Below are 23578 nucleotides of genomic sequence, written 5' to 3'. Positions count from 1 at the left end.
ATTTGAAAGCTAAAGAAATACTATAAGTAATGTCAAGTAGCTAAATATATATTGCTCTCTACCAGGGCTGTATGTTATAGTGAAAAAAGCCATGATTTTGAAATACAGCTAGCCATAAATTCTTTGCCAGTGCCTGGAGTAAAGTGACTGAAAAATTCTTCAGCACATACTCCATTGTCATATGCTATATAATTACATATATTTGTGTTCCAAACAAACACTGGGTGAACACAGAATTGTGCTACTCTTGTCAATTTAATTTATGCATTTGTTAAGTATATTTTTATATTTTCAGCTACAGTCAACAAATCAAATATATTTGAGTGTATTTTACACATTTTTATAAATAGTTCATGAATAAAACATTCATTTAAAAAAATCACATCTTTCTTTGTCTTCTGTTTGACTGCCTTTGCATTATGGATTTTGTTGTCCTGCTGCTCACAGAAAAGGTCATAAGTGAGTTTGATTTCAAGTGAGATGGTCTTCAGAGAACATTAAATTCATCAGAAGCCTCAGCCTGTTGGGGAAAGGGGCTCTGTTATTGCCTGTTGTCTGGATTAGTGCCCATGCAGAAAGATACAGTTGTTCCACCCCTCAAGTTCTCTGCCCTTATCCCCAGACAAATTGTCTGGATTATACAATGTGCATTTGAAACAATGGTGCAACTCAGGAGCTTGAGTGCCTGTTATTTTAGAGATGTTTTGCAAAGCAGTTGTGCCAATTAAGACTGCACTGGAGCTACATCGCTGTCTACCACCTGAAGATCTGAACCACTCTTTATAACAAATACATTTTTTTCTGCTCCCCCTCTCCACAATGCTTAAAACCCATTAGCATTCTCAGGGATTTAGGGAACTCAGCAGTAGTATGTTTATTGCCAGTCCTGTGTGTGTCCATTAGTCCTTATTTGTCACCAAAAGTGTTTAGAACAAAGTGATTCAGTTTGTTTTAAAGGAAGAATGATGTATTGGGTTACGCATTGTACTGTGAGCTATTTGCTGAGAGGCTGTGTACTGAAGGCTGTGTTGTTAGATATGTCCTGAGGAAGGTGTTAGATTTTTTTCTTGGTGATGTAAAAGCTTACCTCTTCAGCATACTCCATCCTGAAGCCAATGCAGGCACAGAAAAGCAGCAATAAAGATAATGTATGGTTAGTATCTCTGTGCAGGAGAAACATGGCCAGCACTGCAGACAGGAATAAATACAGATGGTTTTACAAGGTGCAGCAAGGAAACCGAAACACAGAGGGTCTCCGGCACTTCTGGTTTCCCAAGAAGACAGCATTTGGTTGGCAATACCAGTACATCAGCAAATGCCACAAGTGAAGATGCAAAGTGCTGCTAACCAAGCCTTTACACATCGCTCATTTAAAATACCAGCCCTGACCTATGCAGACACCCCCCAGCAACAACAAAAGACACATAAAAGAGAAAAACAGCATTCCAATTAGACAGTGAAATAACATCGTATTGCGGAGGAGTTGCAAAAGCCGGGCATGCTGTTCCTGTCCCAAGGGGGCTTGGTAGCTGTTCTTATCTGCATAAAGAGGCGTGTGGGCCTCCTTCTTGGGGTCTGCCACCTGCAGGTGCCTGACGTTACATCAAAGCGAGGTGCTAGCTGTCATTTGCGTCTTCCAAAAACCTCTCCACCACAGGCAGCTGTGCTTCCTGCTTGCGGCTCGGGGTGGCTCCCCAGGGCTGTAGGGCTGAGCAGCACTCTGTGGGCGTGCAGGCACCAAAAATCCAAGGAGAAGCTTTTCTGCAGACCTCAAAGTATTCAATTCTCCATGCCAAACATCAGCTCAGCACCTACAGCTTTGCTGTTGTGCAGGTCCCGGGGCCCCCAAAAAGGCTGAAGTGCCCCGAGTGCTGTCACTGACCAGACAGGGTCCCTACTCAGGAGGGTCCCAGCTGCAGGCTGCCCTCCCCACACACCCCCTTCTGACCCAAATTGCCAGCCACACAGGGTGGCAGGAGGGTGTCCAGCCCCTGGAGGTGCTCCCAGTGGTTGCACACAGCTTCAGGGGACGAAGAGAGGGAGCGAAGTGCCAGTAGGCCCAGCTGTGCCCAGGCTCAGCACCGCCTCACTTCCTCCCTCCACACAGAGGCCTCAGTCACTGAGCCTCAGGGCCTCGCACCCAGCGCTTGTGGGAACAGCAGCAGGGACAGGCGAAAAGCTGGGGCAAAAAGGGCAGAAACCACCGGTGTTGCTGCAGCCCTGCTTGCAAAGCAGCTCAGAGGAGGCTGAACACTGCCAGGAGCCCGGCCGGGGCTGTGAGAGCCGCAGCCTTGGGCAGCAGCCGAACGCCAGGCACTGAGCGTTGCTGGCAGACGCCGCGCTGGCAGGGACGGGCGCCTGTACATGGCCTTCCCCGCGCTCGTGCCAAAATCCCTGCCAAGTTTCACACCGTGTCCTTGCTCGTCTTTGGTGTTCGAGCACCCAGTCCTGCTTATGCTCCAAATGAGCGGAGACCTGCAGCAGATACCTTTCACTGAGGGTAAAGGCGGAGTTTTCTTGCTCTCCCCACAGTGTTGAGGCCACAGCTGGTAGCTGGGTGCCACCCAATCTGAGCCCTCTCAATATAAGAAAGGGCCAGAAACCAGGTATTTCTGCTCCTACAAGCTACCCCATTGTCTGAGGAGAGGCACTGTCCTGCCTAAAAGATGGGGTACAGGCAGAAAGGGTGAGCTGGGTGAGCCCCTGCATGAGGGAGGTGTCTCCCAGCTGCCCTGTTTCATGTGCTGGCTCTCATGGATAATTTTTCTACATGCGTGTCTTGGCCAGGCCGGTTTGCACCGGGCCTTAAAACTGGGCATGTTTTGCTGAGGGATGCTGTGGTGGCATCTCAGGTCCAAAGAAGTTTGCTCTGGAGACAGAACAAACACTAGAAGTGTTTGCATCTGCTCACACACAAACTTTTCTGGTACAGAGATGTCTGGGGCAGACTTCCCCTATGATCGCCCATCCCCAAATAACCAAAAGTCAGAAGAACCATACCCCAGTCCTCAAAGACACAGAAAGTGGTTGGGCTGACAAAGCAGATAGCAAGGCGGATAGCTACAGTGCCTATGTAGATATCCATGGGCTTAAGTAAACTGATTACTGTCCCTGTATCCTGGTCATGTTTGGGATGGATGAGGAGCTGAGCTACTTCACCCTGCCAAATGGCAGTGATGTGGGGCCACCTCGGGGCCTTCAGCCCCTCACAGCTTTGCTGCTCAGCATTTTCTGAATGAAGCTCTGAATTCACAGCTGGTGAGAAAGGTGTGCAGCTACAGTCAAGTCACTGATCATCAGACTAGCAGAGCGCTGTGGAAAAATTACCAAGGGTTTCTAAGGGGATGAAAGCAAATGCATTGAGTGGCTCCACAGGACACTACCACTAGATCCAAACAAAAAGGGCTCTGTAAGAAATTCCTTCCCTGTCCATGGCATAGCACACACACAAGTCATTGGGGTGGGGATATATTCCAAATCCATTTGTTTGAGTTGTCAGACACCTACTGGAAGGTGCAAAGATAAGAAAAAGTGTTTCCACTTTGCAAATTTATTGCTAGCAATTTTGAAAGTGATCTGTTGCAGCTATAACCTGAGGTCTCTCCTGCTCCCATTGTATATGTGGGACAAATGTGTCTGGTTTTAGCCCAGACCAGGTTTGAGTCTCTAGTGCAGCCAGCACAGAAAGAAGACCCTTCAATTTTGTTTTCCATCCTACAGAGAGTAAGGAAACCTGAAGCTGAAGAAGAGACCAGTGGTATTATGGATAAGAAAACCCATACTTGCTGGAGATGGCACGTAGTAAAGCCACCAGAATAGAGTTGGTATGAACTGAGCCGCACTGTAAAAATACAGAGTAAAAATAATCAGATGCAGACAGTAAAGTGAAGGTGCTCTGAATGCTCCGCACAGCCTGGCTAGGGAGGAAAATGTTATGCAAATAAAGGACAGATACAGAAAGGTCCATGTGTTAATTGGGGGCACTTCTCTTGCCTGTCACTGACTAAAGCAACAGTAATGAAACCACTAGGAGAAAAATATGGGTACTTGCAAAGGCAATAAAGACTTGTATAATGTCCAAAGTACCAAACAGATCAGTAAAGATAGGCTCAAGACACCAAGCATGATAAATGCCAGCCTCCTGTTATCTTATCACTGGATCTAAAAGACACCTGGAGCCAAATTATTTGTGAGCCCAACTTGGATAGCCCGAACTGGCAGACAACTGGAATTAATTAATGCCCTACAGATCTGTGCTAGAAAGATTGGGGATCACTAAAAATAGCTGAGGAGCCTGTTTCTTACACATCATAACAATTAGATCTGGTTGGGCTGTGACAAATTTTCTGTAAACATCCTGATGAACAAGCAACTCCCCCAAGCCCCCTCCAGGAGCTCCTGGGCAGCTCAAACCTTGCGTTAAAAATGCCCAGAATTTCAAACAGCAAAAATAGAGAGGGGAAAAAAAGCAAAAGGAAGCACTGGTGTCAAGTATGTTGTGGTTGATTAGCCAGGGTAGGTGGGAAGATTTCTGATGCTTGACTTAATGATGTTCTGGAGCACAGATTTCTGTTTGCTTTGGTGGGATTAGACCTTAAACATCTGGTTGTACTGAGTCAATTAGAGGAAAAGAAGAAAAGTCAGAAAATACGGTGAGTGCACTTCTACTGCTCTCGTCTAGAGAGCATGTTACTCACCTCTGTTGGGAAAATTGCAACTGGGTAGAAGGGTAAAGAGGGGTAGATGCCCTGGTCTGTTTCGGGAGAGATCTGTTGTGGCAGAGCCTGGCCTGCCCCTCACAACCCCACCAGGATGCCTCAGGTAAAGAGGCCCAAACCCAGCTCAGTCCCCAGCCTGACCTGAATCCACAAGGAACAGGGATGTTGGATTTGGAAAAAGGTGGGTCTAATGCTGGCCTTCTCATAGCTGCGAGTGTGCCTGATGGCTGGGAACACCCCTCGGGGAAGAGAGGAGCACAAAAAGGGAGAACAAATCTTTGGGCAGCAGGAGGATGCTGGGTTTGGGCCCATGCTCTGTGTTAGGCCAAGTGCATGAGACCCTGGTGTGGTGGGACTTTGCTGGCCGCTCACACCTCCTGTGTGGAGGTGGGGAAGCTGAGGGGTTTGTTCATGTGGTCAGGTCTCCTTTGCTCCTGAAATGCCACTTTGCACCTTCAAACCAAAAGGGAAAATGGGGTGCAGAGCCTTCAGAAAGAGCTTTTCCCCTAGCTGCATCTCCTCATCTTCCCCTCTACTAGCACTTATCTTGATAATTAAATTATACAGCTGAGGAGAGTGATTTGGAAACAGATGGCATGCAAGATGCTGTAGAAAACAGTGGTGCATTTCAGTCTTTCACAGCAGTGTGCAGACAGATTTGGCTGGTATATCGGCCTTGAAGTAGTTGAATTTCAAAATCTGCTTGTGCAGTGGCCTTCAACCAGAAGAAATGAATAGCCCTTTAGCCTCCAACTTGATACTCAATTAAGTTTTAAAATCAAAAGTGGTTTTCCCTGAACAATGTGGCCAGTCTAGTTTGCCACACCAGTCGGTGTGCCCTAAGCGATGTTCCCAATAAACTTCAATGACAGTGTCCAAGGTAGGAAATACAGGATTTGGGCAAGGTGGGATATTGAAACAAGCAGTTTGGACAAACCTAGTCCACAAAGTATGGGAGAATGGTCAAAATAAGAACAAATTGTTAAGTTGTGTGAGAGTAAAACATTAGACATGCGTGAGGCATCTCCTCTTCACTGCAACATTTCCCTCCTTACTATGACTGCACATCCCAAGCAGGCCCCATGCTCCAAGCCCATTCTCTTGCTGTCTTCCTTGTTTTAAGACATGTAAGACCACTGCATGAACTCAGTGGGGTGAGGGGCAGCTGTCCTCAGCCCTGCTGGCACAACACCAGGCAGCAGGAGCCCACCGCTGCCTCCCAGCCATGGCACACACTGTGGGGAAGGAGACCGGGAGATCTTCCATCGATGTGGGCAATGGAAGGGGTGCACCCACTGCATCTGCTGCTGGATCACTGCTAAATGGGTCTTCACTCAAAACTTTGAAGGCAAAAGAGATTGTGCTATTTGGGGCTGCTGCCTCCTTCCAGGAAAATAGCATGGTCCTCAGATCCCACCCTCTGACACGATGCTGGAAACTGCCTCGTCCTCGCTATCCTGGTAATGAAAACCATCACGAGAGGAGCCCTCCTGGCAGCTGTTTCCACCACTGAGTGTATTTCCACACAAAGCTGGAGGCAGTTCTCAGAGAGACTAATAAATTGGACATAAAGAGTTTAAACTGTCTGGATAAATAATGACAGATGCCTGGGGAAGGAATAGCAGGCAGAAGTATGAGTTTCGCAGTGCCCGCAGTTCAAAGAAAATTAGTTCAGAATGTGGGGGCATTGTTCAGTTGAACAGCAAGGGATAACGCAGCGAGGGGCAGGAGAAGCTGTCGCCTTCCCTGTCATAGTGATCCGCTGCTCCGTGCCAGCACCATGCCAGCACCATGCATTGGGTGCAAGGGGATGGATGCAGACACTGTCATTTGTGGCGAAATGCTAATCCACCAGCAGAGGTAGGGACCAAGGACGTAGTATCCCTACATTTTGTGTCCTTCTTGGCTGCTGTTTCGTGGTGTAACCCTGCACACAATGCTGAACTCCCGCATGCAGCAGTTCAGCTGCATGTAAAAGAAATTCTTGCTTCCTGGGGATCTGAGGAGACTTACACTCCAATTAAAATCCCTCTTTGAAAGAAGCTATTAAAAATAACCAAGCTGCCAGCCCTCTTTTTCCTCACCCAAGGACGGAGCAGATTTTAATACGGCACATTTGCCAGAAAAGGGAAAGCTCTCCTGAAAAGGGAAGCGAACTCCGCATTGTCAGAAAGGCTGCAGCACTTCTTACGGGTTGTGGCTTTTGTTTTTGTTTTTTTCTTTTCCTTCAGATTTCATATTTCATAATAGCTGCTATTTGAATGGAGAGGGCCAAATTATCAGAACTCTTTCAAGCTCCATAATGAGCGATCCTAACAGCAACATTTGACTTGGCAACATGGTCTTCAAGGTTATTTAGCGAAGCACAGAATGTACATCGAATTTAAAAAAAGAAAAAAAAAAACAGTGAATTCTAATGTGCAAAATAAATATGAAACTAATCAATCCGTCACTTCTCTTTTTGTTTTGGCTATCAATAAAAGCAACCTTGAAAGTGTAACTGGAGTGTTAGAGAGCGATAGGGGAACAATGCTACGAGGAATGTGAGTTGGTATGGACTGTTTTAGATCATTATAAAGCTAATTATTGAGAGAGACAACTCAGTGTGCATGAATACAGAATAACGATGAGATTAGTAAACATCTACTGCACGGTGTGGTGCATTTGTGTGTCTGGAGAAGGGTGCTTAAGCAGGAAGGAGCAGGGTGAAACCAGAGCGTGTGTGCCATGCCAGGCACACACAGGCCTTGAATATCTCCAGAGAAGGAGACTCCACAACCTCCCCGGGCAGCCTGTCCCAGTGCTCCGCCACCCTCACTGTGAAGAAGTTCTTTCACGTGTTGGTGTGGAACTTCCTGGGCTCCATCTTGTGGCCATTGCCCCTTGTCCTGTCCCCACAAACCACTGAAAAGAGTTTGGCCAAATCCCTCTGTCTCCCACAACTCAGGTATTCACACACATTGATGAGATCCCCTCTCAGTTTTCTTTTCTCCAGGCTGAACAGGCCCAGGTCTCTCAGCCTTTCCTCACAGGGAAGATGCTCCAGGCCCCGTATCATCTTTGTGGCCCTCCACTGGACTCTTTCCAGGAGATCCCTGTCCTTTTTGTACCGGGGAGCCCAGAACTGGGCACAGTACTCCAGGTGAGGCCTGGCCAGGGCAGAGTAGAGGGGGAGGATCACCTCGCTTGACCTGCTGGCCACGCTCCTTTTAATGCGTGCCATTTTGCTCGATTACAAAGCAAAACAGGCTAAAAAACAACACATCAGCCCTGTGTTTCCCCAAGAAGTCACTGAGTGGCAGCTGCTGAAGAGAAGGCCAGGGCATCGGGGCAGGCAGGTGCTCTCAGCGCTTCCTGCACCACGCTGCTGAGCGGCATCACCCCTGGCAGCTTTGTGGTCACATTTCTCCTTGCTAAGAAGCTTTCTCCCCCCAGTATTTGCTGTATTCCTCCCATCCTCATTTACTAGTTGGTATTTTTCAAAAATAGAAAAGACATTTTAGTCTTCTGATAACGCTCTTAGCTGCTCATCTTTGCTTTTGCTTCCTCTGCCCATCAAACTGCTGCTCATAAACCTCCTGAGCTGACGTATTTTAAAAATTCAATTAATTTGCCCTTTACCTTGCCATGTCATATCACGAGTAAAGCTGCTGAGACTCCTCACCCCACACCTGCGCTCAGCATCTCGCAGTTCATTATTGCTTTGTGTTGACACTTCTTCGGCCCATTTTCAGTCTCCCTGAGCTTGTTGCCAGCCTGATATAAATTAATTTCTTCAATAAGTTCCCGAGGCATTATTTAAAATGCTCCCTGTGGTGTATTGCTTCCCGTATGTCTCCATTAGTCTCCAGTTTGACTGTAAAGGAGCAGCAAAGTTCACAGGACACTGCCTGCTTTTAACGCAGCAGAATCGCTGGCTGCTGGGATCCACTCATCTGGATGCTTGTAGGTTCACAGCATACCCTCAGTGGCTTCAATGAGGAATGAATATTAATCCATCAAAAGCCAGACAAGCTAGCTAATTCCAGAATTTGTTTTTTTCCTTAGGTATCAGGCCAATTTTTCATGATTGTTCAGGAGAAAAAACACCCGGGCATGTGAAGTGCTTTGCCCAGAAACCACCACCAGCTGCTGGGGTCTGCTGAACAAGCAGTTACAGAAAAGAGCTGAACATTTGATTTTTTCCTGCTCCTTTTAGTGAATGACAGTTGGCATGCAAGTAGGAAAAGGGACAAACAGTTTGCCAGCCAAAATGTTACGGAAAATTTATAGGTTGCGGGTTCATGTTTGACACTGCATTAACTCATTAAATTAAATTACGGGCGGATTACTTTTTTTTTTTTTTTTTTTTTAAGCAATACCAAAGGTGATTCAAAAGGTGATTCAAGTAACTTTTACTGCCTTTCTGGGAAAGTAATTTCAAAGGGATTGCTGTGTGTGCTACATACATGTGTGCTACATGCTGTGTGTCAGGTTACCAACACCGTGCAGTCTCGCAGGCACCAGCTTGGGTCTGATTAGTCTGCTGGGGCCCTGACCTGACAAGGCAGCGTGGTGAATCACACACATCTTCCCTCCAAGGTTTCCTCACTCACGCTTTCTGCACTTTCTGCAGCAAAGATTAAGCTCCGCATATCATCGCAGAAAACCCCTAAGAGGGCGGAAAGGGGAGAGCTTTGCTTCTGACTGGAATTTACTGGAGGAGCAGCAGCTGTTCCTTGCTGAGGAAGAGGTGGGTTTTGACTCCCAGAGATATTACACACAGAATTTGTTGCTAACTCCAGCTATAGGATTTTTGTCAGAGACCACAAGAAACTATTCACTGGCTACACTGAGCTTCATCATAAGGAATTCTGCTGTGCTTCATTTTGTCTGATTAATTAAATAAAAGCCATCACCTAAGTTTTGTGTTGTTTTGCCCTCACTTTTCTTATTCCAGGTGTCTTCTTCCATGCGGACATTCTTGTCTTTAAAATATTTATTTCTGACCATTTAGGCGAAACTGAGCAGAAACACCATCTCAGTGTCCAGTTCCTGCATTTGCAGTGCTAGCAAACAGGCTTGCGCAGCACATTTCTGCCATTAGCAGGCAATCTGGTGTTGTGTTAGACCCACTCAGATGTTGACTTTGTGATTTAAAGGAGTTTTGCATTTTCAAGCAGCCCCTAAAGTGAAAGTTTTTTTAAGCACTGGCCAAACTTTCCCCTTTCACATCTTCCACCTGCGCTCACAGGGGACAGCCAGTGCGGGTTGAGTGCCTTGGTCCCAGGGGTCTAGGGACACTGGTGGCAGCGGGAGCAGCTCTGCAGTCCCCGCAGGGACAAATTGCTCGACAGACAACGCTCCAGTGACTGCTTCTAAAACGAGCCTAAGATGTTAGCAGAGAAAGATGCTGTGTCAACAAAATGATTTAATTGCACCACATGAAAGAGAAAGCGGGGCGTGCTAAAGCTGAGCGACAGAGAGCATGACAGAACAAAATTCCTCAAAGCAAGAGCACAAAAATATTGAATAAAATGGAAAAGGCAACTCTGTGGATGGCTCTGAAGAAAGCAGACATGCTGGCTGTGGATACACTTCAGAGAATATGCCACAAAAACTGGAAATACACAAAGCCAAGGGGGAAATCAGTGTATAATCCTCTGCAAGGAAATCCCCAGCTTCCACCAAGTATGGGGATTAGAAAGACGTTTCTGAATCAACAAAGTGCAGGCTGTGACAGAAGAGTGAATTTTAGGATTTTTTTCTCAGCATCACACACCCGCTTGGCAGAGATGGGTACAGCCTGACTTCGTGTGCCAATTTAGATGTTTAACTTGTGATGTTAATGTCTCTGCAGAATGATTTAATATTATCCCTGCAGCCATGACTGACTTCCAGAGGCCCTTGAAAACCGTGTTTCTACCACACTTAAAGACACAACTTACAGTTGGGTGAGCTGCATGAACTCAATGAGCTTCTTGCCTTTTGCTCAGAGAACCAGTCGTACAGTTCATGCACAAAAGCTTCTGGAGGAAAGACAGAGAGGATTTTGTTAATCTGGATTTGTAAACCCCAAGTTACTGGTTTGACAGTCTGGGTGAATCTGTGTCACCACACCTCTCCTTCTCTTTTAGGAAGACACAGGACGCACACGTGCAGAAAGCCATGGCCATTCCCCTTACCTGTAAGAGGTTACCAATAGGGAACAGAGGAGGTGAACTTGGCACTGCTTACACACAACACAACACTGCCCCTATTAAATGTTAGGGGTTTTAAATTTGGGGGCTTTTTTAAAAAATAAAAATCCCCAAACCACACACATATAACACATGTAATGTTTCAGAATCACAGAGGATGCAGGGAGGCCATGCTGAGAAGACGTGAGACGTCAGCACACTCGCACACGCCAGGCTGTGTGCCCTGTTTACCCTGGCAATACATTTTCTGCCCGTCTTTTCTGCAGGCCGAGATGGCACCTCTAAGTAACAGGCATCCTGGTAGGGATGGGCACCAGAGGATGCTCCAGAAATCACCTGAAGTGCTCCAAGGATGAGGTCAGGCAAATCTGGTTGTATGGGCAGGGGCAGGGAAAGCCCTGCAGGGAGTGAGCCCACAGATCCAGAGCTCCAGTGGGGCAGGGCTGGGGGCCCCGTCGTGCTGGTGTCCTTCCCTTGTCACCCACAGCCCGGTGGCATGGGTGACACCAAGGCTCGTGGCCCTCAGGAAATGCTTGGGCACCCTGCTGTTTGGGAGAGTCGCTGGTGAAACACATTGAGGTAAAACCACGCCAACAAAATGTCTGCTCCTTAGGGCCAGAGAGCATTTGGGGGCAACTGGGAGGGGGTGAGAGAAGCTGTAGGGACTGAACACCACTGAGGCACTGAAATTAGATCCAGTATTTAATCACCTTTTCCAGTAATTTAGGTGTTGGTTTTGTTTGTTTGTTTGTTTTTGTTTTTTTTTTGGTTTGGCTTGGTTAGGTTTGTTTTTTTTGGGGGGGGGAATATTTCTGAGGGGTTTTTACATTTCATCACAATATGTGTGGGATGGTGAGGGATGTGAGGTGATGATGAGGGATTCTGTCTAGACAGAAGAAAAGTTTGAGTTTTAAAGTGATACTCTTCTACTCCATGAAAAATAACAAAATCAGCACAGTGATATTTTTGTCCCAAAACTTTTCTTAAAAAGAAAACAAAACACAAAACGAAGGTTAAAAAAAATGACAACCAACCTTTATTACTTTGGAAATACAGTCTATCATAAAGGAAATATTTTAAATAGTTGATATTAAATCGTAGCAAAGATCACTTTGCAGAGATGAAATGAGCCACGTCGGGGGTTTTTAGAAACTGTCTCTCAGTACCGCTAGGAGCCGGGCAGCTGCTGGTGAGGACTAACAGAGCACAGCATATTGGTGCAGAGTAGGGTTTTTTTTGGTAGCATATACTTATTTACTGCCATAGCAGAAGAAGCAATTAGCTGGCGTTTTGTAGGGCGGTCTCCCAGGATTTATCCTCAGGCAAGAGCAGCTCCACCACCAGACGGGACGCCGGGAACGCGCGGTGTGTTGGGCCTCCCTGTGTGAGACTTGCGGCCCAGCTTCTCCATTCCCCTCACAGCCCTTCGGATTACGAGTGCTTCTTCTTCTTGATGGCCTCCGCCCTCGCGGCCAGGCTCCTGGCGCAGGCGGTCAGCAGCACGATGAGGACGCCCACCAGGAAGGTGACCAGCGGCCAGAGGAAGCAGTGCAGGAGGACGGTCTCGTCGTGGGTGCGCTTCAGCATGACATCGTCCGGCCTGCAACGGGAAGAGATGAAAACCCGCCTGATGTCACCACCAGGGGAAAGCATCTGCCACAAAAATAATTAAGGCGCCTTGTTTGCAGCAGCGCTGGGTGTGATTAAAAGCGGCCTGCTGGGCTCCGCTCACCGCCTCGGTTGGCCTGCCTCATCAGCACCCATGGCAGGCTGCGAGGATGTTGCCCTTGCAGTGCTTACAGACCAAAAAGTTCATTCAGACAGAAATAAATAAAAAAGCGCTGGTACTTTAGGTCTTTCTGGGGTCATGGTAATTGCAAAGAGATATAATATCACACTGCGGATTGAAAAAACACTCCATAAGACAGCAATTACACAAACCTACCTGAAACGGCCTCAGACACCACCCGATGAACTCAAAGTGCAATTAAAGCTTCCCTCCCAGCTGTGAGCCCTGGCGTGTCTGTGGGGCCGCACGGAGGCTCCTGAGGGAGCCCTGGCTGTGCTCTGGGTCTGGGTGGAGAACCAGCCTGGGTGGAGAATCACTTTGGGACCCCCCTAAGGACCTGCCCCCACGCCTCTGCCAGGGGTGGCTAACACACAACCACATAAGTAAGTGACGTGCACATTCCCAAAGGGAAACAGAGGGAAGGGTGAAGGAGGAGAACAGCAAGGAGGAGGCATCTCAAGAGGTTTGGCAATTCAGCCGGCCCAAATGTCGGAAAGACCAGCTGTCCACCTGCCTTCCCCCAGCTTGGGAAGCTGGTCTGGACGCCTGCAGGTGGGTTTTCCTCAGCTCTGGCTCTGTCTGCTTTCCCTGCAGTTTAACTGTGCTATTAGCCCCTTTTTGCCTCACGGAGAAATTAATTAAGGGAGGTGCCCGCAAATAGGCAGATGCTGGCACAGCACATCTCTGTTTGTGTAGGAACCAGCAGAGTAAGTCTCTGATCATGAGCAGCTCGTCTACATACAAGTTGAGACTCAGCTACATACAAATTGATCAAAAGAAACCCAGGTGTATTCAACAGGGGAGCATGTGAAGGCTGCTCAGCCAAAATCCTCCAGACACATAATCAGGCACATGCGGAGACCGCAATTTGAATGAAATAATATTAGTGTGATGTGCACAAACTCACCAGTCTATGCCAAACTAATGACAGCACCCAAAGAGGAAATCCTTTCCCAGGAGGCATAATACTGCTTCCCTCCTGTTTACTGTATCATCACCTGTGAATTACAGAGTGCTAATTGGCCAGGAGACCATAAATAGACAGCATTCAATCCTCTTGGCTCCAAACTTGTAAGAGACATTGAATTTTAAGTATTTTTTTTTAAAGTGGGTACTAATCAAAGAGTTTAAAAACAAAGGGCATGCAAACAAAATAGAAAATTGGATTTGATTAAAGAAAATAAAGTGTGGTTAGGGAGACCTAGATATCCTTTTAATTGAATCTTCAGAGATTTTGGAAAGCATTTGATGTGACAGCAGTAATGGATTCCAACCTCTCCTTGCAGGTGGGATTGTGACTCTCGTGGCTTAGTCAGTTAAAAGGGTTTCCCTTTTGGAGAAGAGGTGTGTTAGTGAGGTCTCGGGATGAAGGCTGCCTTCAGATGTATGTTATGATTAGTGTTATTGCAGCAAGAGTCCCTGTTTAATTCATAGATTGTGGAAGGTAGGCAGCAGCTCCCTGTTAGCTGCTCACAGCACCTCTTCAGACATCGCATTGTCAAAGCAGCTGTCCTCAGGCACTGGAAGCACAAACAGAGAGCGTCTGCGAAAATCCCTGGGACAACTCATTCTGCAGCAGACACTGAAGATAAGGAACGAAGTCTGTCTGTAGCAAATACCCTGAGCTTGTTGGCAGAGCTCTGCACCAACCCTCCTCGTGGCCCAGCAAGAGCTAGGCCCATCCTTCTCTCCCGGTACAAAAACCTTCAGCTTTTGCTCCACAGCTTACACAGTGGGACGTGATTAATACAAGAGAGCTGCCTGCAAGTTTTTTGAATCAGAATAGTGCACCCAGATGTAGCTGTCAGGAGAACATGCCTCTTGGTGTTTACCACCTGCCCATGACTCGGAGGCCCACAGCAGAACGAAAATGTTGCAGCCATCCAGAAATGGTGCACGTGGACCAAAGGAGCAGAAAAATGTAGCTGCAATCTCTGGATTCCACCTCTAAAGCAATAGCTCTTGGCAGTAGAAACAAGGAGAGCAGAGCAGAGGCTACCAAGTAGGAAGGGAAAACAAGAGGATGGTGGAAGGGTGAAGGGAAACAGGAACGGGAAGGTGCCTCCATTCCCGGGGGAAGCCCTGACTGCACAAGGATGTGGCTTTGCTGGAAGTCCCCCCAGCATCACTCCCCTGGTCTGGAGGCAGTGATGATGAAGCCCCATGAGGTGTGTTGTGCCTGGAAACATGTTTATTTTCCCAGTGAAAATCAGGGGATTTTAATTACTGAGTGAGGGGGAGCTCGTCCTACCCCAGTGCACGCCACCAAGCCCTGGAGGTGCTGCAGACAGTGATGGATGCTACCCAACACCACCCAAACAACTGAACAACCCCAAACCACCACAACTAAAGTCTCTACATTAACTGAAAACATACCTCCCCTTTTCCTGCAGAGACAAGGACAGCATAAATCTGTTTTCATTGTTAAAAGGTGAAAGCAGCACTTATTTTTAGCGAGACTTCTTGCTCGGGGTTGCAGCCTCGCTGGCCCTGACCAGGCGCTGCACGATGAGATGTCCTTTCCCTCTCTGGCCTGAGAACAGCTCCACAGGCCACACAGTGAAAGAAAGAATAGAAAAGAGCAATGCCGTCATCTGACTGCAGGGAATTAATTTAGAAAATTGTGTGGTGTACCAAGGCAAACTGAGATTTCTGTTCCACCCTTTATGGATGAGCAGCCCGATGGCCACAGCGCCCTCGGCTTCTGCAGATAATTATTCCCTCATAAATGGCCTGAAGGGTAGACCCGACACCATGCAGGTGGTCACTGCTCGCTAAATAGTGTTTGCTCTTCAGATCTGGCATGAATTTGTGTACAGCACCCTGCAGCAGACACTGACAGGGATCAAGCTGTTCTGCAGCAAAGCATTCTTGCTGTCACGCATGAGCCCAGAGCTGAAGAACAATGATGCCACATACATGAGCCACTAATAAATGAATTGACATATGTTGCTCTGTCTATCTCTGCATGGCACGAGATTGAGGGGTCTGAGCTGACAGAGATCCTTGTTTATTGCTTTTTAATTGATATCAATGTCACCTGTAACTTGAAGAAATTAATCACAGAACCACAGAATCATCTGGGTTGGAAGAGATCTTCAAGAACATCAACCTGACCTACTGAGCTCTATCAATACACCACACCACCTAGTGCCACATCCATGTGTCTCTTAAATACCTCCAGGGATGGGGACTCCACCACTTCCCTGTTCCAATGCTTGACCACCCTTTCCATGAAGAAATTCTTCCTAATGTCCAGTCTGAACTTCCCGTGATGCCAAGTGACAGGATCTGCTCCATCCTGCCCATTCCCTCAGACCTCCCACTCCAGGACATGCAGATGTGACCCTTGTTTGCACGTGGTCGGGACTGCAGACCCCTTGGGGCACTCAATGGGAGATTTGAGGTGCCAGAGCTCAGTGCTTTCTCAAACCTTTGCAGCAACCTGAGAGCTTTACCTGAATTTGCTGCTTCTTTTGTGCTCTGCAACACTGGGAGCTGGTTCTTGCTGGGCAGCTCTCCCCACACGCCGGAGCATCATCGTGCCAACAGATTGGCACCTTCATCAGAAAGCCAGAAAACCTAAGCCCTGCTTTTGGTTGCCTTAGCTAAATGTCAGGCAGCAAGTTGTGCTGGGCCTTGCTATTTATATCAACAGAGAATGATTGAAACTGCCAAGCTTGCTTCTCACCCCTTTTGTCTAAATTTGAACCGTACTCATTGCATCACTTTCTTCTTCTCAAACAAGCCTGTTGAAATGTGCCCCACCAAGCTGAAGAGGAGCCCAACAGCGAGCTCCACACGTGGCAACAATCCTGACAGTGTTACTGAATTAAGTCTGATGAAGGGGAGACAATGTTAATTCATCACCTTCGTACTTACCTAGAATTTTATTCTACTGTCTCAAGAGAACATTAATATTGTGCATACTACTCCATCTAAGGGACCTGCCACTATAATTGTATATGTTTTGGACAGACTGAGAAGGAGCAGTGAGCTCCACCACACAGTTACTAAAATGCTGACAGAAAACGTGCACATTTCTATTCTGAAGTGAACAGAATTTTCCCTCAGTTTGTTTTTGGCTTTGTTTTTGTTTCCTCTTTTCCTGCTTGGCAAGCTCCTTAGTTATCATAGCTCCAGCAGTACACCTAAGCAAACACCTTTCTAGTTAGCAAAACTTATCTTTCGAAGCTCGCTCCTGTCTCCAGAAGAAAATGGATGGTGTGCACATTTCAGCTTAGGCTATCTTCAAGTATCTCTGGCAGTTAGCCTCCCTTCTAGCATATATAAATTGTTGTACAATCAGCAAAAGGCAGCGCTTCAAGGCAGCCATAACATTTGGCAATAACATTGAACAATATAGGATGCGGCAAATATAAGGAAAAAAAAACTTGCCTGAGTGCTGCACAATTGGCATTTTACAAATGCTCACCACGACAGCGGCTGCCTGCCCAGTGGGGCCAAAGCCATCGCTTAGCTCCTGCTCAGCAGATCCGAGCACTGGCAGCTTGTTGACCAAAGGTGTCCCAGCAAGGGCACTGCCAGGCATGATGCCACTGCCCCGGGTACCCTAAGATTCAGTTTCTTTATGCTCTAGACAATGCTTCACCCCTCCCGTAAGAAGCATTTTTTTTTGCTACAAAGCACTGGTAGTTCCCCTCTGCCAAGAGCTAGCCAGGGACACCAGTCTAAACCCCTCAAAACCCGGGCTGGTCTGAGGATCCTAAGTATCATCTTTCCACCTCCCTGTCTCCATGGACCTGTGATCCCCTCCACAGCTGTCCTCCCACACTCCTCCCAGCGTGCCCGCACACCGTGGTAGCACTCAGTTATAGCCACCACGTCACCTTTTATTTCCCAGCACATCACTACCAGAAGGAGACAGGCAAGAGCACTCCTTCCTAATCCCATGTACTGAAGGGAGGAGACCAGCTATGACCCTGGTGCACGTGTAAGTCCCATCAGCACTGGGAGTAAAAGGAAGAATTGAAACAGAAGAGGTGATGCTTCCAGTTACAACTTTCTACTCTGCAAGCAGTATGAAAACTGACAGTTCTGTGAACGTTTATTGAATGTATCCGATTAATTAATCCTCTCTGAACACAATTCCCAAGTTGGTTTGTACTATTTATTGTCTCCCTTTTTCTTCCAGCCCCTTCCTTTGAGGGAATGAACATTTACATGTATATCCAAGCCATAAAGTTGCCACCAGAGTGTTAAAAACCAATGTGTACTTTGCCATAAAATGCCATGTTTAAAGGAAACTTTCCTTAGAGTTTTGCATTTTTACTTTAAGTGGTAAAAGCCCTTTTTCACTTTCCTTGTTGCTTTTCATCAACAGAGTTTGCAAAGCTCTGCGCCAAGCACTATGCACTAAACCACATCACTACACGTGTGTATGGGCATACATTTGTATATAGACGCATTTTTTTCAGACAGAACCCATACACAGCTGTTAAACAGATGTGTAAGCACATCCGTCCATGCAGATGTGGATTACTTACCTCAAGTGCTGGTTAAAATAGCATGTGAAGGGTTGCGAGCCCACTTTCTCCTTCCAGTACTTCTGCTTGTACGTGACATTCTCTGAGTTCTCCTGATCGTCTCTGGCGCAGGGAGGGATGTACGAACACTGCCAACACATGTGGGAGAGCAGAGTTACTTCTGCGCTCAGTAACGATGCACCACTTTCTCTGCATTTTCCCCATAATTATTGAAATGGGCAAAGAATAATTAGTGCAAGCTCTAAAGAAACAAATCCGAAATTTTACTTGAATCACTGGTTACATCCTGCAGGTAGCGGAAAAGAATATGCCAGCGTTCACAAACCAAATAAAGGCTTTATCACATTTTGTTCTGTTATCAAAGCAACCTGCCACATAACATCTGCTGTGTTTGTTGGTTTTCCTTATTTTTGCACAATGAATGTAAGAGCAATCGTTTAATTTTGAAGTACTCCTACCAGCTGCCCGGACTGGGTTTGAAGCACTTCCCATTTGCAGTGGGACACACAATCACCAGTTCTGACTAACACCATGCTAATAAATATTCCAGCAAATCCCAGATGACGGGATATCTGATATCTAGTCGATATCTCTTGGCACAAGACACTCATTCAGCCACTGTTATGACACGGGTAACAAGCACAGACTGTTCAAAGCCCCAGTTCAGCAAAGGTTCAGCGTCTGCTTCTTCCATGGAGAAGCCAACAAAAGCTGAGCACACAGCGCGCTGGGTGCAGATCCCAGCCTCAGACATGTGCTGCAAAGCCCAAGGACACCAAGGGCAGTCTCTCCCGTGCGAACAAGCTGAGTAACAGCTTAACTTACCCCCACATAACATGAAGCACGGGCAGCAAGACTACCACTTCTCTGCTGGCAAAACTTTAGCTGGATCCTTCAGAGACCTTCCACGTCCCCCAAATGTCGTGTGGATCCTCCACAAAGTTCATGACCTGGTGAACCACTGTATTCCCGTTCTGAACTTCAGGCTTAGGAACAGCTACAGGAACAACTATCTTCACGGGAAAAACACAAAGGAAACACACGGGGACTTGCCATAAATCATTGGGACCTCATTGCTTGAACCTGTCGAGGACTGGCCATCTCAAAGAAAGGAGCAGTCCCCACCTTACGCTACTTTGATGTTTTTTCTTAAAAAGTTACAAAGAAGTTGGAGAACAGCACCTAAGTTTATTCTGAATGTCTCAGCCTAACAGTGTGGAGACCTTTTCAGAGGATCTATTGGTACACGGTGCACCTCCTACACCATATCGTAGCAACAATAACATTATTATGCAATTCAAATGCAGCCCCAAGTACACAGCTCAGAATCAGTACCGGGCTGATAATATTCTCTCTTCAGTCAAAGCCACTGTTTAGATAGATGACTCAGGATTCAACTCAGCATCAGAGAGCAGCTAATACACCTTCACACCAAGGTTTTTGTGAGCTTTGTATCTGGCATGTGTTTGCTGCTAGGTGCTCACCCTCCGGTGTCCCTGCAGATGCCTGAAGCAACTCTGGGTTACTCTGAGTGCTTCACTGGAGCCTCCCATGGAGGAGGGACAGAGGTGTGAGCTCTGGTTTAGCTTCCAGTTTGCATTTCTTGCTTTTCAAAGACTAATTCTTGCCTAATTCAGTAACATTTTTAAGAAAACGAAGGCAGACTTGGTAAGCTCTGAGGGGAGGTGTCTCAAGCCTGGAAGACGTCAACTACATGAAAAGGCCAAGAAAATCTCAAGTGCAAACAGACATCAGGGCCCAAAGTAGAAGCAAGTCAATGCCTCAGTGACTCCACCACTTCCCTGGGCAGCCTGTTTCAATGCTGCACAACCCTTTCAGTAAAGAAAGCAAACACAAGCATGAAGCAAACATGATGTTCTCCCACTTGAGCCCCTCTATAGCAGGGTGATAATTAGCTCCTAATTTATCTGCTTGTATAAAGACGCTCTAGATAAGTATTGTTGAGAAAGTGCAGCACACCACTAGAACTAACACCACCCAACTCCTCATCTCCAGGCAACGTATGAGCTCCTCCTGACTTGTGCAAGTACCTCCACAGGTTTCTGGGTTATCTTCATGGCCTGGGAGCAAGGAAGCGCTGCTGTGACCACCCTGCTGGTGAGGAGTAGCGCTGGGAGATGAGCAGGGGCTCATTCGTAAGCACAGAAAAGTAAGTCCCCACAGCTCATGGTGCTGGGGGTCATGCCTGCCTTTCACCAGACAAACCCATCAAGCAAACCCTGCTTAAGACCTGAAGAAGGAGCAGCACGGTGTACTGGATTGCAGACAAGTCTCTGCAGCCCATGCCGTGCCCTCGAGAAGAGCCACACAAAACGGCAGAGTTTAGGAAGACCCCTCTGGGCAAGACAGAGGCCGCTTGGAGCCAGGAATCTTGCCGTGACTCAGGCTGAAAAGGCTGATCCTACAGACCTAGGTGTTGCAGTCTAAGCCGAAAAGTCTGAAGTCTGAGGAGCAAGAGAGCAGATCTTGGTGGCGGTGACGTGCTCCACCACAGCTTCACCCAGCTCACCCTCAGCCCGGTCCCCGCACGCCCTGTGTGTGCTGCCATCTCGCTCCACGGCCTTCGCAATTAATCCCCCCTAAGCCTTATCTCGGAAGTGATTATTGCTATCAGCGCAGCTGAAGAAAGGTTACCGCGGCCCTGCTGAAATTTCTTCCTCTGAGACAAAAAAAAAAAAAAAAAGAAGTCCACAAATCACTCAGACTGAACACAAATGTAATCGTGTGCAGTGCTTTTTATATACATTGCTGGATTAACTCTGACCCAGCTACATAATCTTTTAAGAGCTAAATGAATCCTGGGCTGTACAGCGATGTGATCGTCTTAGGACACAAGGGGAAAAAAAAAAAAGTCTTTTCCTGCAGCCTGCCCTCACTGGAATAGACAGATTGATAACCACCATGTGTATGTTTATACACCAGCCCACTCTATTACGGAAAGTGGAATAATTTTAGTCTGATACACTGGGGATGTTTTTTTTGGTGGAGTGAAGCTAGCAGCTGATGCAGCACAGTTGGGTGTTGCGAGGGGCCTGAAATATGCACAAAGAGCCACCCCAGGAGGAGAAGCAGCTGAACAGAATGGAAAATCCTAAGACCCTCCAAAACAAAATTGTTCAAATATGTATTTTCTTCCTTCTAGCTGGGAGCTGATCAGCCCGCTGTATGTCTAATCACACTAACACGAGCCAGCGTGCTACAGGAAGGTGAGGGGAGCAGGCAGGGTTAAAAGGCTCCTCAAGCACTCGTTCATAAGCATGTACCAGACCCAGATCATTAAATCCATCAGATTCCTGGCTTGTTGCTATGACTGATCTATTTTAGCATAAAATCCCGAAAGCTCTTGAAGACGGCGAGACCTTGGGACAAAAATAAAAAGGAGACTCTCAGTGCCCGGCTAGACAGACGCTAAACCCAGGGAACGAAAGGAAACCAAAGCACCGGCTACACATACTTCACTTGGTTTAACAGGATATAAGTTCCTAATGAGACCTAAACAACCCTTGAACTGCTTGAAACCCCCTGCCGCACCCATGAGGGTTGCAGGAGATGCTCAGCCCGGGCACCCCACACCCATCCCTGCTGGACGCTGGGTTTTTTGTCCCTGCCCGTTGCTGACAGCCCCAGCCCCAGGGAAAGGCAAAGTTTGCAAAGCTCCCTCCCGGGCCAGCGCTTCGCCGCCGTCCAGCACTGCAGCCTCATCGCTCATCGCGTCTGAGCCGTGCCAACAGCTTAATCCAAATCCTGTCAGATTTACCGTCCTGCTTCCCGCTCTGCTGACTTCTGAACGTGGGGAAAAAAGCAACGCGCAGCCCCTGAGCTGACTTAATCCTTCTTCCAAGGGCCACGCAGGTGTGAGCGGGGCTGTGGAGGCTGTGAGGCTGCGTGTCCCAGCCTTGACACGTGAGCCCACTCCCACCGTGGCCCCTACATGGGGGCCAGCCCGCTGCTCTGCGGCCACATCTCTTGTTGGAGAGCCAAAATCTGCTTCTCCGGTATCGCACCTGGGCTTGGGTGCTCCTGGGGACAGGGATTTTCTGTTTTTCTGGGAACTACTTAGCAAAATCTCCTCCGCCCGGGTGGAAGGCTGCCAAGAGAGACTTTGCTCGGTGTTAAAAGGAGAGAGCAGGGTGAAGTTACTGCCTCTGAAGACAGAAAGAAGCAGCACGCATCGCCTTCACGCTGTCGGGGCGTGCTGGAAGCTGCAACTTCTTCCCGGCCCGTGTCCCTCTGCGCGATGCAGAAGTTTAAGAATGAAAGGAGCAGGGAGGGAAGTCTGGCTTAAGCGCAGACCCCCTGGGTTTCGGGGCCACGGGTCAAGACGTGTGTGAGAGTGTGCGTATATATATAACGTGCACACGTAGATGCTTATAGAGATAGATATGAACATATATGTGCACATACACACTTATAGAGATAGATGTGTATATATAGGTACATATACACGCTTATAGAGATAGATAAGAACATGTACCTGCACATACATGCTTATAGAGATAGATGTGTATATATAGGCACATATACACGCTTATAGAGATAGATGTTAACACATATATGTTCAAATACACACTTGCAGAGATAGATACGAATATATATGTGCACATAGATGCTTATATAGACAGATATGAACACGTATACCTGCACATACACACTTATAGGGATAGATATGAATACATGTACGTGCACATACAGGTTTATATAGATAGATATGAGCACATACACGTGTCCATACAGGTTTATATAGATAGATATGAGCACATACACGTGTCCATATGCACTTCTATAGGTAGGTATGAACACATATGCGTGCACATACACACTGACAGGGATAGATACGAACACACAGACACGCACACACCCACTTTTTGCTGACTAACAGCTCCGGGACAGCCCCGAGAGCCCCCCCACGACCTCCCCCTCCATCACCGGGCCCCTCGGCGCCGCCCCCAGCCCCGCGGCTCGGAGGGGGGTCCCGGCGGCTCGGGGCTCACCTTGGGGTTGGAGCGGAGCTGCCGCTCGTCCTCGTGGAGCAGCGCGGGGCTGGCGGAGCGGGAGGTGCGCACCAGCACCTGCAGGCAGGGGTAGCGGGCCGTGCCTCGGCAGGCGGCCCCGCAGGAGAAGGTGCAGGCGAAGCGCTCGCCCAGCTGCCGCACCGCCAGCACCGTGCAGTTGGCGGCGCCGCCGCCGCCCCGCTCCTGCAGCGCCGGGCGCAGCCAGCAGCAGCCCAGCCCCAGCAGCGACAGCAGCCCGGCGGCGATCAGCAGGAAGCCCAGCCGCATGCTCTTGTCCTCCGCCTCCGTGTACTCCGTGTGCGCCGCCCGGCTGCGAGCCATCCCCCCCCCCGCCTGCCGCCGGCGGCCATCG

General features: G+C 47.9%; 1 protein-coding gene across 1 annotated transcript; it reads right to left on the bottom strand.

The window, feature by feature from the left end:
• Positions 1-11905: 11905 nt before the first annotated feature.
• On the bottom strand, positions 11906-23578 carry KCNMB4 (potassium calcium-activated channel subfamily M regulatory beta subunit 4). Its single transcript, XM_032201402.1, has 3 exons — positions 23206-23578; positions 18194-18321; positions 11906-12497 (listed from the first exon to the last, which is right to left on the bottom strand). Exons 1-3 carry the CDS (start codon positions 23545-23547, stop codon positions 12329-12331), a joined length of 639 nt encoding a protein of 212 aa, XP_032057293.1. The 5' UTR covers positions 23548-23578; the 3' UTR covers positions 11906-12328.

This window comes from Aythya fuligula, chromosome 1 (assembly GCF_009819795.1).
Source record: "Aythya fuligula isolate bAytFul2 chromosome 1, bAytFul2.pri, whole genome shotgun sequence".
NCBI classification, from domain to species: Eukaryota; Metazoa; Chordata; class Aves; order Anseriformes; family Anatidae; genus Aythya; species Aythya fuligula.
The sequence above is the reverse complement of the archived record's forward strand: the minus strand, read 5'-3'. Positions and strand labels throughout refer to the sequence as shown.

Bases quoted from the DNA above. Each gene is read 5' to 3' on its own strand.
- KCNMB4 (XM_032201402.1), bottom strand. From the start codon at position 23,547: ATGGCTCGCAGCCGGGCGGCGCACACGGAGTACACGGAGGCGGAGGAC. The intron at 18,322-23,205 runs GTGAGCCCCGAG...ATGTGTTGGCAG, and splicing joins AGCTCCGCTCCAACCCCAAG to TGTTCGTACATCCCTCCCTG. The intron at 12,498-18,193 runs GTAAGTAATCCA...TTCCCGTTGCAG, and splicing joins TATTTTAACCAGCACTTGAG to GCCGGACGATGTCATGCTGA.